General features: G+C 42.5%; 1 protein-coding gene across 1 annotated transcript in view; it reads left to right on the top strand.

Moving 5' to 3' along the window:
• Positions 1–17,649, top strand: part of kcnh2b (potassium voltage-gated channel, subfamily H (eag-related), member 2b) — a 350,621-nt gene that overhangs the window by 311,304 nt on the left and 21,668 nt on the right. Inside the window, exons 7-8 of the mRNA XM_072378053.1 lie at positions 16,693–16,872; positions 17,418–17,521. Of these exons, the coding sequence (XP_072234154.1) occupies positions 16,693–16,872; positions 17,418–17,521 (284 nt within the window). The remainder of the gene's footprint in view (positions 1–16,692; positions 16,873–17,417; positions 17,522–17,649) is intronic.

Genomic DNA, 17,649 nt, shown 5'->3' with positions numbered 1-17,649 from the left:
TATCACACCCTTTCTGTGTGTCACGGGTGATCGATACAGCTGTGTTCAAAAAACAGCGCAGACACACTCACACACACTTAGACTTAGACTTAAACTTAGACTCAACTTTATTTATCCTTTGGGATGACTCCTTCAGGGAAATTAAAGTCTCCAGCAGCTTATACAAAAAACATAAAGGATCAGTACACATTAAGATGCAAAAACAAAGGATAGCAAAGTATACTATAAAAAGTATACACGATACAGAAAATAGCTAAATATAAACTCTGAACTAAATATAGATTAAATTAAATTAGGTTATTGCACTGTAGTTGACATGAATGAAATGAGTTATTGCACATAGGCTGACCATTTTGATAAATAGATAAGGGTTGCACAGGAAAGTGTACAGGAATTGTAGTGTGTATTGAGCAATTGAATATTCCTCTTCCTCTGTCTCTGTTACCTCCTCCGCCCAAGTGAGGAGTTATGCAATCTGATGGCCTGAGAGACAAAGGAGTTCTTAAGTCTGTTGGTCCTGCTCTTTGGAAGGAGCAGTCTCCCACTGAACAGGCTCCTCTGGTTGTTGATGACAGTGTGCAGAGGGTGGCTGCATTGTCCATAATGTCCAACAGTTTGTTTAGAGTCCTTGTCTCTGCCACCGTCACCAGAGGGTCCAGCTTCATGCCGATCACAGAGCTGGCACGCCTGATCAGTTTATCTGGTCTGGATGTGTCCTTCTTTGATGTGCTGCCTCCCCAGCACACCACAGTGTAGAAGAGGACACTGGCAACCGCAGACTGGTAAAACATCCACAGCAGTTTGCTGCAGATGTTGAAACTGTGGACTGTGGTCCACTTAGGAAGTACATCCTGCCTTGTGCCTTCCCATACAGGTGGCTGGTGTGTGTTGACCAGTCCAGTTTATTGTCCACCCACAGCCCGAGGAATTTGTAGGAGTCCACACTCTCCACCTCAGCTCCCTCTAGTAAGACTGGTCTCAGCATCGGTTTGGTCCTCCCAAAGTCTATAACCAGCTCCTTTGTCTTAGAGGTGTTGAGCTCTTGGTGGTTTGTTCAGCACCAAACAGCAAAGTCCCCCACCAGACTCCGATACTCCTCTCTGTTGTCCCTGATGCATCCAACGATGGCTGTGTCATCGGCGTACTTCTGTATGTGAAACAGCTCTGAGTTGTAGTAGAAGTCCGAGATGTACAGGGTGAAGAGAAGAGGGGCCAGCACTGTGCCCTGGGGGGCTCCAGTGCTGCCGACCACAGTGTTTGACGTGGTGTCCTTCAGTCTGAGATACTGTGGCCTGTCGGTGAGGTAGCTGGAGATCCAGGCCACCAGGTGGGGGTCCACTCCCATCCTGTTCAATTTATCTTGAAGCATAGGCGGCGGAATGGTATTAAAGGCACTGGAGAAGTCCAAGAAGAATCCTCGCTGTGCCTCTTCCCTTATCCAGATGAGAGTGGACGCGATGTAGCAGGTAGAGGATGGCATCCTCCACACCTGGCTGGTAGGCGAACTAACGGGCTGTTTTTGGACCAGGGGGTGTACAGTGGCTGTAGGTGAACCAGGTTGTGATCAGACTTCCCCAGTGGGGGGAGGGGTGTGTCTCTGTATGCATCCCTCACATTAGCATACAGCAGATCAATTGTCCTGTTGTTTCTTGTGGGACAGTCTAGAACCTGGTGGAAAACAGCCAGAGTAGAGTCCAAAGTTGCATGGCTGAAGCCCCCAGAAATGATCATAAACGCCTCAGGGTGCTGTGTCTGCAGCCTCGCTGTGACAGAGTGGATCTTCTCACAGCCAGTGGCTGCATCTGCTCTCAGAGGGATGTAAACACAGATGGTGATCACGTGACTGAACTCCCTCTGCAGATAATATGGTCGCAGGCTGACAGCTAGCAGCTCGAGGTCCCGGCAACACCACACCGTCTTCACAGAGATATGTCCTGGGTTACACCAGCGGTTGTTGACATACATGAGAAGTCCCCCACCTTTGCTTTTCCTGCTCGCTTTCGTGTCTCTGTCGGCTCTTACAGCAGTGAATCCCAGTAGGTCCACGTTAGCATCTGGTACGAGGTGGTTCAGCCATGTCTCCGTAAAGACGAACAAGCTGCTCTCCCTGTAGATCTGCTGGTTATTCAGTGAGGACAGCTCGTCGATCTTATTCGGCAGCAAGTTCACATTCCCCATGATTACGGAGGGAATCGTCGCTTTGTAGCGCCCTTCAGTTGTCTGCTAGCTTAGCCTTTAGCTTAGCCCTGGCTTTGCAGCCCCTGGTACTTCTCCTCAGCTCCGCCGGGATTTAACTCGTCCTTTTATTCATAGAACCAGCAGTTCCTCTCTCAAATAAGTGAGAAAACTGGCTCCTGGTGGCATGTTAACGTTGAAAGTATCCATGGGATACATAAAAAGCACACAATCTCTTCACAAGAAGAGCAGAAAGTAGAAAGAAGCTATTAAAAAGTTAAACAGCTAAACAATTGGAGAGCTTCTGGAGAGGCAGCCGTCTTCCACAGCGCTCAGACGGAAAAGGACATAGTGACGTGTTGTCGTACATGCTACCGTTCAGGAACAGATGTCCTCTTAGTGATTCAGAGTTTTAGCTGCACATATGCTAAACCAGTGGTTCCCAACTGGTCTGGCTTCAGGACCCACCATCATTTGTTATAGACAAGCTGCGACCTGTCACGATTTACGTTCTGTTTCATGTCTTGTCTCGTCATTTCCTGTTTTATTTTGAAAAATCACTAACTTTCCCCTCTCTTTTCCGGTATCTTGCTCTTCCTCCCGTGTCAAGCGTCTGATTGTCTTCCCTGATTCCAAGTGTTTCCACCTGTTCCCCTTGGCTCCTCGTGTGTTCAAATAGTCTGCGTCTCCCTTGTCTTGTGCCAGTTTGTTGCCTCTTGCCATGAGCCTCAATCTAGCCTTCTTGTCTGCAGTCAGTCTTCCCTCGAGCCTGCAGTCGAGCGACTCTCCTGCAGAGCATATTTATTTGTAAATTATTCACAGTCCTAGTTTATGTATTTATTAAACAACGGCAAGTGTTTCATAGCTATGTTTTGTTCCTCCGTTTTAGGAGAGATTTGATTTGTAACTTTCATAGTTCCTCCCCTAGCAGAGCGGTTTTATGTTTTGTTCTTGAAAGGTTTTGTGCTGCCGGTAAAGGCAAGTTTAAGATTACGGTTAATGTTTCATAGTGCCTCTGTTTTTTAAGAGTGAGTCTTTCATTTAAATCCGCCTCAATAGGAGAGCGAGAGAGCTTATTTTAGGTTTTTTGTTTGTTAACTTTCATAGCTGCGCTCGTCCTCAGCCTTAGTTATTGAGGAGAGCGCTTAGGTTTTTCACAGCCTTTGTTTTGTTCTGCTGGGAGATCCTCAACCTGCCTTGCTGTGCTGTGTTGAAAATAAACACTCTGCTTTTCAACTGACCCTGAGGCCCTGACACGACCCAGGAAAATTTTTAACATCTCAAATTTCTTCAATGAAAACCTGTTTGAACCTGACATAAAATAAAATATCACAGTATGTCAATAGACACAAAATTCAAGTTTAACGATAAACAGAAGCAAACAAGAGTGTGACGGTAGGGCAGAAAATTCCCTTTAACACTCAAGTGGTTGCATTTTAATTCAAAATCAAAAAGTGCACTGAGGTTGTTCCCCCTTTTGTCCTCAATATAACAAAAAAAATGTAGTCAATGTCGTACCGGTGTAGGTACCAGATCTGCTCGGGGCCCTGCGCCTGTTTGGGTTTACGTTTACCCCACTATTTACATTTTATGAATAAGAATCAGATGTGCTCGGGGTGAAGTTCCTTTCGAAAGATAATGCTGGATTTCTTTGTAAAAGCCGTCCATGTTTCCTACGAAGAGCCGCGAAAACGACTTCAATAGGTTGGTTTTTTTACCTCTTCAGTAAGTTGTCCGGACCAATCACATTCCCTTACGTCATCGTGCCAACGTCCAGCCAATAGGCACAGGGCCCCGAGCAGATCTGGTAACCCGAGCACATCTGGTACCTACACCTGCGTTTAGCCATGGTCACTCTCATATGAAAACAAACCGTAGCTTTTCTTCTATCTGTGAAATGACGGGAGTCGATTAGCATTACAGGGTATCGTCGCCACCTACTGTTCAGGAGTGTGAATAGCATCCATTCTGAGCCCTTCAAAAATAAAACAGTCATTTTTCTGAACTTTTTTTTTTCCCAGTCAGAGTCTGACAACCCATTGAAAATGACCCATCAGTTGGGAACTACTGTTCTAAACAGTAGTGATACAGCAATAGATCGGAATGTTAACTCAAGCATCCCTTGTGACCCCATCCATCCATGGAAAGCACTGGACCGCAACTTGTTATCCTCCCTTTCCACCATCCTCAGCCCTGCTGCTCCTCTTGACCCCTGTATGGGGTGACATGAGTGCCGTCGCTTTAAAGTCCCAGTGTCTGCTCTTCCTGAGTGCCTCATGATTTTCAGAATGCTAAATTGTGGATTGTGTTCATTGCAGAATAAGAGATACACTGACTGCATTTTTTTGTGGTTGTTTTTTTTTTTTTTGTCTTTGTAAGGTCCTAAGCAGCTGGTTCTAATTCTCACAACAGCTGACAGAATCACTTTTGTAACTTTTGTTTTAATTATAAATTGTGGTCATGACAAAACACTGATTCTAAATCCTTTTAGTATTTTCTCTAAACTGCAGCAGGTTACTGGACCTTCTGTCTCAGACACTGGAAATAAAAAAATATGTTCACTGCACAGAAATAAAATCAGACGAAATGTCTGTTGTAGAACGTTTGCTGCTTTGGCATTGTTTAAGCAGGCTGTATGTGTGACATGACACAAGATTAACAATCCTGATGATGCAAAGTCTGACAAGTACCTCCCTGGCTGGATAGTGTAGTGGTATGATTGCCACCTTCCATGTGGGAGACCTGAGTTCAAATCCCCCGCATGAAAGGTACTACCTCCAGTAGGGGTCCTTAGGCAAGACCCCCTTACCTTACATGCCTACCTGTAAGTCGCTTTGGATAAAAGCGTCTGCTAAATGCGTAAACAGAAACATACCTCCCGCTTACTACTGTGTATTTTGCGCTGATGTGATGCATCAAATTTCTTAACTCTCCAACCTTGACAACAGAAAATGAGTTCTCTTCCAGTGACAGGAATTCTATGCAGAGACAGATAGCAGACACTGCTGGCTCTGTGCTCTGCAAGCCTCAAATTCAGCTACTATGGGCATGTTCAGCAGGGCAATGCTGCTTTAAGTTATTTTTTTTTTCAAACATTTTGGTGGTTGTTCCTCCTGTGCCTTGCCTTTGCCACACCAATGGTAGAAGAATCAATTACATTCACACGCATTTTCCACGACGGGTAGGGAAAAGCAGTCACGATGAGCCTGAAGACTTTGGTCATAGCTTTACAATCCAGGGTAAGATATTGTGAAATGCCAACCTACTGTGAAAGTGAGGGACTGTGCTGAATGTGTGGGATGGGTCTCAAACTCAAGGCCTATGGCATGGTAGTGAGCAAAGTAACACCACCATAAACTACTTTGGAACTGTAACGTTTAGCACTTTGGACCAAAGTAGCTATTCTTTTTTTGTCTTTGTCTCTTACCGTCAGTTTTGATGATGTACTCTTCCTGACAGTAATCGTTGGTGTTATTTTTAACCACAGCCATGGTTCATGTTATAATGGCTGTGGAAGACCTCTCCAACGAGAAAAAGAAAACAAATACTTGCTTCTGAGTTTCTGGCAGCAGGTAGTCTCATACACTTCCACAGGTCTGTTTAAGACCACAGCAAACCTCCCATGATGCATCTGTCCATCAGCATCTCCTCCTGATCATCTCCACACAGACCGTACACTGTTCAGGCTGTGTGTTCATCTGCTGCAGATAGAATACGAGCTGTTGGTCCTGATGTGATGTGTGAGCTGATGTGAGTTTTGGTTTATAATCTGCCCATTTTTTTTTTACCACTGCAGGGTTGTTTGCTCTGAACGTACAGAGCTGATCACTTTTTATTCATCACTTTTTGGTCTGTTCGTGATTATAGAACGGGGATCACCAAATAAACTTTTTTCTCTGCTCCACTGAGCAGTGTCAGTTTCTATTCAACAAAGTTGTGTTTCTTCTTTACTGTTGCTTTCATTATCGTGTCTATTGACTTCCACCGCAAAGTGGGCATTGATATGCAAACGAGTTAGGGGAATGGCTGCCAAAACTGGGAGTGGAAATCAGTGGCGTATTCACAAAGGATCTTAGGGCTAAAAGTAGCTCCTAACTGGCGAATTTAGGTGAAACTCCTGAAAATAATGGGCTTGTCAGTCTCAAATTTAGGACTCCTAATTTTTTTCACGAAGAGCAATTCCCAAAGGATTTTAGGCCTAAAAGTAGCACCTAACTCTAGGAGAGCTTACAAGTCCTCGAGAAGACTCCTAACTCAGTAAGACCTATTCACAAAGAATCAGAAAATGGCTGCAGAGAGAATAACGTCTTCAAGTAACAGAAATAACCCAATCAGTGCGGAGACAAACTTTTGGTAACACTACAATATTTGGCAACAGGAATTTGCTGTGCCAGCAGTTTAGGAATATTCCAAACAGGTTTAAGAATGCCATAAACCAAACCATCAACGCGCTCTCTGGACGACATATCATACAACAGTTTATCCGGTTTCCTTTGGACAATCAGCAGCTACACAGGATCAAAGCCAACTTTATGGCAATTGCAGGCATGCCCAGGGTGGTCGCTGCAATTGACGGGACGCATATCAAAATAATTGCGCCATCAATAGATGAGGATGTGTTTGTCAATCGAAAGAAAGTCCACTCCATCAAGGTTGTTGTTGATGCAAATTTTAACATTCTTGATGTTGTTGCAAAGTGGCCTGGGTCTACCCATGATTCGCGTATTTTAATGGAGCTTTTTGAGAGGCACCGTGTAGCTCAGGAGGAAGAGCAGTCGCCCATCAATCGGAAGGTCGCTGGTCTGGCTTCCCCGACTACATGGGGCAACCCCATGTTGCCTACCGATGTCTCCATCCGTGTATGAATTTGTGTATGAATGGTTAGAAAGCACGTAGTTATGTATAGATGTATTGACTCGAGTATGTGTGAATGTAGTGTGTAGAGTTAGAAGCGCTTTGAGTGGTCAGCTAGACTAGAAAAGCGCTATACAAGTGCAGTCCATGTACCAGTTGGATGTCACTTTCTGGGTGACAGTGGCTATCCCTGCTCTGACACCCTCTCAATCCACAACCGAGAGCGCAGTTAAAGTATAACATGTGATTACGCTTAGCTTACTGTTGACCCTTAATAATCCCTCTCCTCTCCAGCTCAACCTGGGCCAGCAGTAATATTTGGTGCTGGGACCAATTGGGCTTTCGCTTGCGTTTGACAGTGTCTTCACCTGTTTCACTCATCATGAAGGAGGACTTAAACGGCTGATATTTAAAGGGTTTAAATGCTGGAAATATGCTCATTGGATACTTGGTCAGTGGCAGGGTGCAAACATTGATTTAATGCAATTATATTTGTATCGTTTGCTTTCTGTCTCTCTTTAACGTGCATAACGTCATTATTGTATTCTGCTAACTGCACTGTTCATAACTATTTGATAGGAGTTCATTTGTAGCCTAGGCTGTTTTTCGTTGATTTAGTGGGCTCGTTTGTGGGATGTTGCGGAAGAGTTTCGCCGAGACCACCTGCACTCAAACAACCAATCACCGTACCGAGAGCTTCTAAAGTCGTACACGAGAATCGACGTAATCCATAGCAACGGTGCGTCACTATTAGCTAACTCTTAGTGATTTATCCTTAGTATAAGTAGGTCTCAACTTTGTGAATGACTTTTAAGGGAAAACTCCTACGTAAAATGTTTTAGCACGAGTTAGGAGCACTCCTAACGGTCAAAGAATACGGCCCCAGGTTTGTAGCTTGTGTGTATAGTTTGACAATGATGGGATCTAAAGAAGTGCGTCCATACACAGAGCTTTATGATTAAAGGGAAAATAATGTGTTTGCACTATCTTACCTTTGTGCATAAACACTTCATATGCATTTGGCCCCTGGTCAAGAGTCCATGTCACTCAGCAGGAGACCAAGGATACACATAGACTAATGAAATGTTTCATATTTCCTCATGTTATTATGTCTACATTTGACTGCAGTGCAGATTTACTTTTTTGTTTCTTCTCTCTTTGAGACATCACAAACCTGAATTTGTCACATGATAAGTGCTCTGAACTTATATACAGTATGTGCTTTTATTCTCTTAATGGCTTACAAAGCTCTTAAAAATTCAATGCTCTATTTAATTTTTATTAAATCAATTTACCACTCATTTGTAAAAGATAATGGCTGTATTGAAATGTGATGGTAAAAAGCTTTGCAGTCAAATTATGTACATGGAGTGTTTATGTCTCTACATGACTTAACACATCAGCATATTTTTTTTTCAAGTGGCCTGATTCCATATTTTGAATCTAATGTGTGATGGCATCACCTGATCACATGCTGCTCCCCGCAAAGCTACACAAAATCCCATCAGTGCTGCACAATAATAAGCCTTTGGTGAACAGGATTCAATTTTGGGAGGTGTTAGAAACTGTTTTCTGCAAACCTGGATAACATTCGTAAAGAGGGTTTCCTGGGCAGCCGTTCTGTTGTTATCAATACCAAGAGTCAAAGTAGAAGTGGCTGGAAGCAAGATTCTTTAGTTGAGAAAATTCTTTAATACTCTGTACACAGGGTCATACATATCACATGCATCAAACTTAAGACCTCGTACAAAGACAGCAGGGCATCCGGAACAGCACGTCTGGTTTTTCATCATATGGTTTCTATAAAGGTGAAAGGTGGTGTGGTGGTTAGCACCTTCGCCTCACAGCAAGAGGGTTCAACTCCCAGCTGGGGCCTTTCTGTGTGGATGTCTCCAGTCTCCAGTCTGCATGTTCTCCCTGTGTATGCGTGGGTTCTCGCTGGGTACTCTGGCTTCCTCCCACTGTTCAAAAACATGCATGTTAGGTTAATTGGTGACTCTGAAATCTCTAAAATTGTCCTTAGGAGTGAGTGTGAGCATGTGTGGTTGTTTGTCTCATTTGTCTCTGTGTGGCCCTGTGATGGACTGGTGATCTGTCCAGGGTGTACCCAGCTGTACGACCAATGACCACTGGGATAGGCAACCTGACCGATGGATTAAGTGGGTATAGAGGATGGATGGATGGTTTCTGTAAGGAAAGTCGAGAGGAATGTCTTCTCTGAACCCACTGGTACTATATATCACATATACTGACCCTTCAAAGGTCCTGCAGCATCAGTCAGGCCTGACTTCTCCCAAAACATACGGTCAACAATGGAACCAGATGAATGTGTTGTAGATGAACTAATAAACACTGTGGGTGCTGACATATTGTATCTAACCACGATGGCTTGTTGTGTCCTGTTACATTGCTGCATTTATATTTCAAGTCTTCTCTGTTTGGGAGGAGGCAAAGATGAATAGAGAGGGAAGGAGGGAGAAATGGAGTTGAGAAAGATTTGGCGAGGACTTAGCATAACTTTGCACATGCACATGCACATGCACATATATGCACATATTTTTGTGTTTGTACATTCTGCCCATTTTACTACCATGCATGATTTCTGCAGAGAAGCCTTTGTGTGCAAATGTGCGTGTATGTAATATGCCAGATGTGTAATTGACAGTTCTTCGCACAAACCCAGACTGCAGATAAATAACGGGGAAACAAGAATGAACAAGCTGACAAGCACAGAACAACAGAACCCTAATAATACCGTCTATGTGCCAGCTGCTTGTGCTAGCAACTATGCTAATTTGACAACGCACCAGGAAGAGAATGGTGATCATGCAACTGAGAATGTCGCTGAGGACATTGCAAAAATCTTGCAATAAAATAAAACAAATCCTGAAACAAATGTTCCAGAGCCTGGGAGAAATACACAAAGCCACTTTATTGATGGAGAAGGAACTGTTTGCACTTTGTCGGCTTCACCGAGGGCTGCAAGTCAAGTGATCCTATCGCCTTTTCGGAGAAAGTTTTACCTGAAATCCTGCAGCTAGCTACACCCCGGAGGGATAGTTTATTGAAGGCGCTCATGGTCCCCGAGCGTCGGAGCGCAAATCATTGCTAGATTCATGTGGTCAGGCAACAGAGACTGCATTTTATGCATATTCCAATGAAAACGAGAAGTACGATGGAACAGGAAGCGAGTTATGATTGACCCTGCTTTTTCCAGGGGAACTGTGGCCAAACGAGACACACTCAGGCAGTGAAGAAAAGCCCTGCACCAACCTGTATTGAAGTTTGCGCTTCAGTATCCCGCCATACTCCGTGTCACAAAAGATGACCCCAGTCGCTTCGACAGCCATGAACTTCTTTAAAAGCGAACTATCCCACAGTTTTTTCTTTCCTCCATTTGGGGTAAATTAAGCATCCATTTAAACACATGCATCATCGCAGAGTGCAATTACTGTAATTATCTTCTCTATGCAGTGTTCTCACCATTTAGCATAGCTCACATATAAGTACTCACCAGATATTATGTTGTGTCAAAAATGAATGGCTACTGGTGCCATTTATCTCTGATGAGCCTGTGTGCTTCTGTATTACTTTTAGGATGTCAGTGACAGGATTGCTTTCCTGATCTTAGATGGTTTATGGTAGGCAGAGCCCAGGGTTTGCAGTTTGTGTAAGCTAAGCATCTTTTTTGGACTGTCATTATTTCTAGCTGTTTTGTGCTTTTCTTTTCCGTTTGCCCATTACTGTCTGTCTTGCATCACCTGCATTAAAAAGACATGTAACATTTCCACTGCCAGTCATATAGCTCCATGCAGTACGACAATGACTATTCATGAAAACAATAACATCACCAAGCCACCTAGAACATAAATGGTTTAGGAAGCCCCGCTAAAAGGAATAAGGTCCTTTACAGTTTAATTCAGTCAGGTATGATATTATCTTTCTGCAAGAATACCATATGTCTGAGAAGGACATGCCATGGGACCAGTTAGAGCAGAGATGCTGTCACTTTAGTGAACAACAGACTGCAGTTTAAATTATGCTCATTTTTGGAATGATAAAAGGCCAAGAACACATCTACGTAAATTGCAGATGCTGGTGGTGAAAGGTGACTTGGGACTCCCAAGCCTTTTGTATTATTATTATGTATTCAACTTGATGTACTACCCCCACAAATAACGTCACCTTGGTATGCAATAGAGCAATCTATATGTTCTTCCCTACCTCCATTACTATTTTTATCAACCAGAATGCCTCCAAATGCCTGATGCCACCCTATTATCTCTCATGCCGCATATTTAAAATCAGCCCATTGCTAAGCTTGTCTTCTGGTCTGTGGGATAACCCCAAACTTCTAATTGGTAAATCACCACCAATTTGGAGAGAGTGGGTAAGTGCACCTTGATTTAGATGTACTAAAATTATTTGATAACCTTGCTGAACAATTCAAACTAGCCAGTAATTAATTTGTAGATATCTTCAGTTGAGATACTTCCTTGTTAATACCCTTGGCTCTACACACACACCATCCCAGGGCATAGATCCCATTAAGGAGGAATTGGACATGGGGCATCCCATTATTACCCTATACTAATGAACAAATCGGGTATACGATCAGCACAGCTCTGAAAATTTTATGTGAAAAGGACCTGAATGTAACGTCTAAGGAAACCCCAGATGGTTAGAGATGTGAAGCTAGGCACCTTAACACATGCCATACGTCATGTCCAAAGATTCTGTTTGGTTGTTTTGTTGTTGTCATGAATGTCTAATTTCATGTTGTTAAAAAGTTAAAACTCAATAAAGCTCAAGTCATAAAAAAAGAAAAAGAAATTAAAATGAACATTTAGTTTTTTAAATACATAATACTCCCAAACTGATTCACCACAGGGACATAAGGGGTTTTTCATATGACACACACTCCCATGAGGCTTTGAGCTACTGCGATAGAGGGGAATGGAAAATGTCTTCATACAAAGCCCCTCTGTCTAAATTAGATTAAAGAGCCAATTGTAAAGATGATTATTGCTCTGTACCTAAAACATAATTAGAACTAAGCTCAAAGGAGTTTTATTTATTTCTTCTTTTATTTCTTGTTTATGTACAGTATTCGTCACTGTTATCATCTTTTTTTTAAAGTTTAAAGTTTTAAAGTTTACACCTGTCTTCACAAGCATTCCTGTTTAATAAAAGCATTTCAAGTTTAATAAAAGCAAGAGTGAGACTACAGAGGGCTGAAGTGAGAGGAGCTGCTGGGTTCTCCAGCTTTGAAAAGGGTTTGACTTCTGTTACCTGCCTGTCAGACACTTTCTAAATAAGTTCTTCTCAGCTTGCAACATCTTGCACCAGTTAGTAGTTAGGTGAAGTTTGCAAATTTCTCATGTACTACATGAAAAACATACAGCATCTCCTCAGGTTTACTTTGAAATGTTAAAACTTTGTGTTCAGAACATTCTGTGTGTATTTCTGAGGCTTTGAGCACCTGTATCTTCTATTGATAAAAGATTGCATTTAGGATTAATATTGTCCGTAACATTGACTTTGAGTGTCCGTTTAGATTTGTGTCATTTGAAATTAGTAGCCTGTAAAGAAGCGAGTCATCACCTTCAGAGTCCTCAGCCTCAGACTGTAACCTTTTCTTTCTCTGTACTGCTTTAGAGGGGTGATAACTTTTCTCTTGAACAAATCCTTCACCTTATCTTAGATCAGTTCTTGTGAGCACACCATCTTACAAGATCACCACAGTGTCCCCTCCTTTCTCCTCTGTGTATGTGTCTGCCTTCACATTTTCCTTTTAATTGATCTATATTCGGCGTGAATAATCGTTTAAAAGGGATACACCTTGTATCTGAAGTTTGGGGTCACATTGTTTTGCACTCTTATCTGACTATGAAGCAGTCTAATGGACAGACATAATCTTGGCTTTTAAATGCCTTTTGATGAAATAAGAACCTCTTAATGTAACCTTTACTATACTGGTCAAAGCTTAGGAGACATTAACTGTCTTGTGTGATTCTTTTTGTGAGGAGTTTCAAGCCAAGTAAGCACAATCCCTCTGACCCAAACCCAGTGTGCCAGATCCATTGCAGGCAAATTCCATCAATTTCAGGGATAAATGTTAAACTCTGGCAAAAGCAGTGTTCACTGATGGCGCTGCTGTCTGCTGGACTGGGGATCCCATAAATAAATGAATAAATGTGTCTTGACATCTGCACTTTTAACGGTCCTCATGGCAATGATCACACAGATGGCTAAAAATTAACCCTCAAGACATTTCAGGAGGGGACACACAGCTCAGAGGGGCACTTGACTAAATTGTAGGGGTGCACGGGTGTATGTCCATGTGTGTTGACAGGGAGGGTCTGTGCCTGTTCGTGTCTGGATACAGAGGATTGATACTCAGTGATAAAGATGCATGTAAGATTCCTGGAAAGACAAATGTGAAGGGCAGAAAGCTGATGATGATTTTCAGCATTTAATCAAATGCCTTTTCAAACCTGACCTGTACAGCATTTACATGTGAATATGTGCTTACTGCTTACTGCATGTACTTTGTTGCACTAAAAACAGAATGAACAGATTTGGGGTAAATGCAGCTGGCGGGATGTCACGCCTGCAGTTCTCTGGAAGGTTCCAGCAGCTGTGAGCACAGATCAGCCCCTCAGATACACTTGAAACACGAAGACCACGTGAAACTCCAAAAACCTTTATTGTGACTAACAGACTTTCCACCATAATCTGGTGTTAACAACTGTGTTTTATTAATGACTGAAAATGTCAGCTCTCTGAAAGCTAAGCTTCATCTTAAAACAAATATAATGCACTCTACCAAAAGTACCCAACACTGGGCTGTAGTGTTGGGAATCTGGGAGGATGGGACACTAGATTGATTTAAAGTTTAAATTATTCATAACATTGAAATTGTAACTCTCCTCCTCTTAGAAAAAAAGGAGAATGTTCGTTGGATTAGACAGAGTACTACCGCACAGATGTTCTTTGCAGGGAGTAATGGATATTTATTTAAGCCATGTGCTCAGTCGTTCCAAGTTAAATGGACAAAAAGACATTCTAATGTCCTTAATGTGCACCCCAAATACTTAGCACACTTTATAAGTTATCACATTTTCAAGTTCCACCCTGTTAAACCTCATCTGTTGTTCATTTTTAAGTTGAAATTTGTGCTGATCTTCCAAATTGTTTCCCACGGAACCTGGAAAATTCTCTGTCTGAAGAAGCTGGAAAAGCCACAAAACATACAACATTTAGTACTTTCCAGTGTTTTTTATGATGTTTTATCATATGTAATTTATTCCATATTTAGCTGCAGATAATCCTCAGTGTATCCATGGTAGTTTATAAAAAAAGACTGTATCCTGACTGTGGAAAATTGTGAATATTACTTCAGTGAATAATGACTGTTAGAAAGATAAAACCTGATGTATTCAGCTTTGAGATTGTCCAAACTCTCATGAAGAAGGTTTATCCTTTTAATTCCTTTTCTTTAACTTTAATGACAAGAACTAAAGGTTAGGTGAGTCAGCGTGGACAAAATCTGCTGTTTGTACTGAAACCAATTCAGCACTGCTGCCGAGGAAATGAGAGATTAAAGAGTCTGTTCAAATTAGGTTATAATTAGTTGCATAATTATCCATTAGATATGTATATACTACCCAAAAAACATGCTCTGCGGTCGGTACAGACAAGGTGAAAGTGTAGTTTTATACAAGCAGAGATTTGCTCAAAGAAATAAATCAATAAAGCATTTGGAGGAGCAGACCTCTGAAGAACGAGCTTTGATAAGAAACTCAGAGCGTACAGGGAGGATAAACACTAAGATATTACTTACTCTTTGTACAGTATAAAGCAAATGCTAAGTTGCCAAATGTTGATCTATATCAGAACAACTGTTAAGGAAACATCAGCTACTCAGATGCCATGTGTTTTAGGGCAAGTTTAATCATCATCACATAAATAAAGTCTTGTCATGGGGGCCTCTAGTGAAGGTATAGAGATGATAGATGCTGGGATGTGAGAGTGCTATCAAAAAGCATGCGGGAATAAGGGGCTACTGAGAGGGTGGCAGAGAAAATGAAGGAAGGAGTGGAAATGAAAAGCAAATCATTGGAGCTAGAGAAGAAAAAGAAAGTAAGACTAGAGGCAGGATGAATGAAAAGAGACTGGGCTGCTGGCTGTACAGAAGAAGAGACAGAGGTAGAGAGGTGGAGAAAGGATTGTTCTGCAGACAGCAGAACTAAAAAGATCAAATTACAAGAGACGGGACGAGTTAACAGGTTAAGGTGACGGCAGGGGCAAAAAAGGTGGTGTGAGATGTAAGGAAAGCTAAACAGGGTGAACTGGGTGGAAAATACAAAGGTGACAGGTGAAGGAAGAATTGTTTTCCCCGTTCCCTGTAACTTCACACACACTGTGCACCCAGGCAAACATGCAGTTGCTGAGTTTCACCTAATGCGTTCTCTGGAAAAGTTGCTGCGGTAACTTTGGGCTGGTTCTCCAACCTGACAGCAGCTGTCTGTAAATTCCCAACAAAGCCTCTGTAAAATAGTTGTAGCCTGGGTCATCTTATCTTATACAGATAAGGGCCCACGTCTTCCTTTAATACCCTTGTAGTGGTCTTACAGAGTCAGTACTGTATTTTGGTGTAATAAAATAACTCAGCTCCTCTGATGAGTTACAGTCTGTACTCTTTACACGTGTTAAGAGTACAGAGGAACATTTTGAAAAATACACCATACATGTGCTGAATGACATCATAACATAAGGTATCACTTACATTCATGGTTAAGCAATTTTGTACTTCTTAACTTTGTGTAATAGCAAAGTGTTGACTGGACTGCATTTCTGTATGTGGTGTGTCTGATATTAGGTGATGCACAGCATGCAGTGCTGAAACAGTCAACAGTCACTGCAGGATGACAATCCTGAAGCTTCTGCAGCTCACTGTATGATTCTCAGCCAGAGACACAAGGCAGCCTGTGCAAGCTCTTCCAGCTGATTCATTCCTGCTGTCATCCACAGCAAGTGCTGAGCAGACAGCACAACGCGTCAGTGCACATAAAGCTACTCAGTACTGCATCATAATAGCAGAGATTTGATTCCTGAGGTGCCTGTGCACGTGTGTGGGAGCATGTGTGTGTGTGTGTGTTTACGAGCCTACAGTATGTGTTTCTCTGCGTATGTCTCTGCGTTTGTGTGCATTGTACATCTAGCGTGACTGTGTGTGCATGTGTGGGGAGCAGGCTGCCTGGGAGGGTAACCTTAAGAAGGTCAATGCCTTCACAACAGTTCTCATCATCTTCCGTGGACATTGTCTCTATTGCTTTAATGGCAGAACACTGCTGTTGTAGCCGCTGGAGGCACAGTACACACGTGAAGGAGGTCTTTGTATATTTCACTCGCCCCTTTATGTGCTAAAGCTGTCTGCTAAAGTGTGTGAAATCATAGTTTACATGCTTTCTCATTACACATTATGTGCATGTATCACTACCGAAAAGTCTCAGTTACTCTCCTTCAACCTTTCAATCATTCTGCTCTCTTGCTTCTCAACCCTTCCTCCCCCTCTCTTCTTCTCTCTTTATCACTAGTCTTCGCTTCTTCCTGTTATCCCACATCTGATTGCTCCTCTGTCCTCCTCTCTGTGTACAGGTGCTGTCTCTGGGTGCAGACGTGTTGCCAGAGTACAAGCTTCAAGCTCCTCGCATCCACAAGTGGACGGTGTTGCACTACAGCCCCTTCAAGGCGGTGTGGGATTGGCTCATTCTGCTGCTGGTCATCTACACTGCCATCCTGACACCCTACTCAGCTGCATTCCTCCTCAATGACCAGGTGGGCTCACGCTCAGGAGAAAATTCATTTCTCAGCCTTGTGCCCAAATTCTTTTCACTCAGGAAGATCACAAAAGTGCTTTGAAGGGTTTTGGATGTGGACAGCATACAGTGAAATTCTTAGACATGATCCGATGAATCAGATAAGGAGACTCTCCCCTTGTCATCCCAGTAAAGGCCTGCATATGTCTTCATTTTATATCTATTTTGTTGTAAAGCTAATTCAATTACAACAGCACCAACATTCTTTCATCACAGTCAAAATGCTTTGAATAAACTGATGTTCTTGTATAGTGAAAAGTTCAAGTAAAACTTGACTCAGCCCTGCATCTTCACTTAAGATACTGCTGCTTGCCCCGTTTTTATTTGTTCACGTTTCTTCTTCATTAGAATGCAAATGACCTTAAAGACCCTAATGCTAATCTATTTGGAAAACACCTTGTATTCCTAAAGCATTATGGTATACTTCTGGCATCCTGTGTCCTCATGTTCTCTCTGCCCTTTCTGTGTTCTTCCTCTTACTCGACGCCGGTCCTCTCCTCTCAGGAGGAGGCAGCCATGCAGAGCTGTGGTTACTCCTGCTCCCCTCTCAACGTGGTGGACCTCATAGTGGACATCATGTTCATCATTGACATCCTCATCAATTTCAGGTCTGAACAGTTGCAGCTTCGTTCTGGGAAAAGCTGATGCACAACTTCAATTTTCTATTATGGTCATAGTGAATACAAAAAAAGGAAAATGTTGTTTCACAGTCGTGTCATGAGCATAAAATGACCAC

Source organism: Leuresthes tenuis, unplaced genomic scaffold, assembly GCF_036924035.1.
Source record: "Leuresthes tenuis unplaced genomic scaffold, fLeuTen1.0.hap1 SCAF_24, whole genome shotgun sequence".
Taxonomy (NCBI): Eukaryota; Metazoa; Chordata; class Actinopteri; order Atheriniformes; family Atherinopsidae; genus Leuresthes; species Leuresthes tenuis.
The sequence above is the reverse complement of the archived record's forward strand: the minus strand, read 5'-3'. Positions and strand labels throughout refer to the sequence as shown.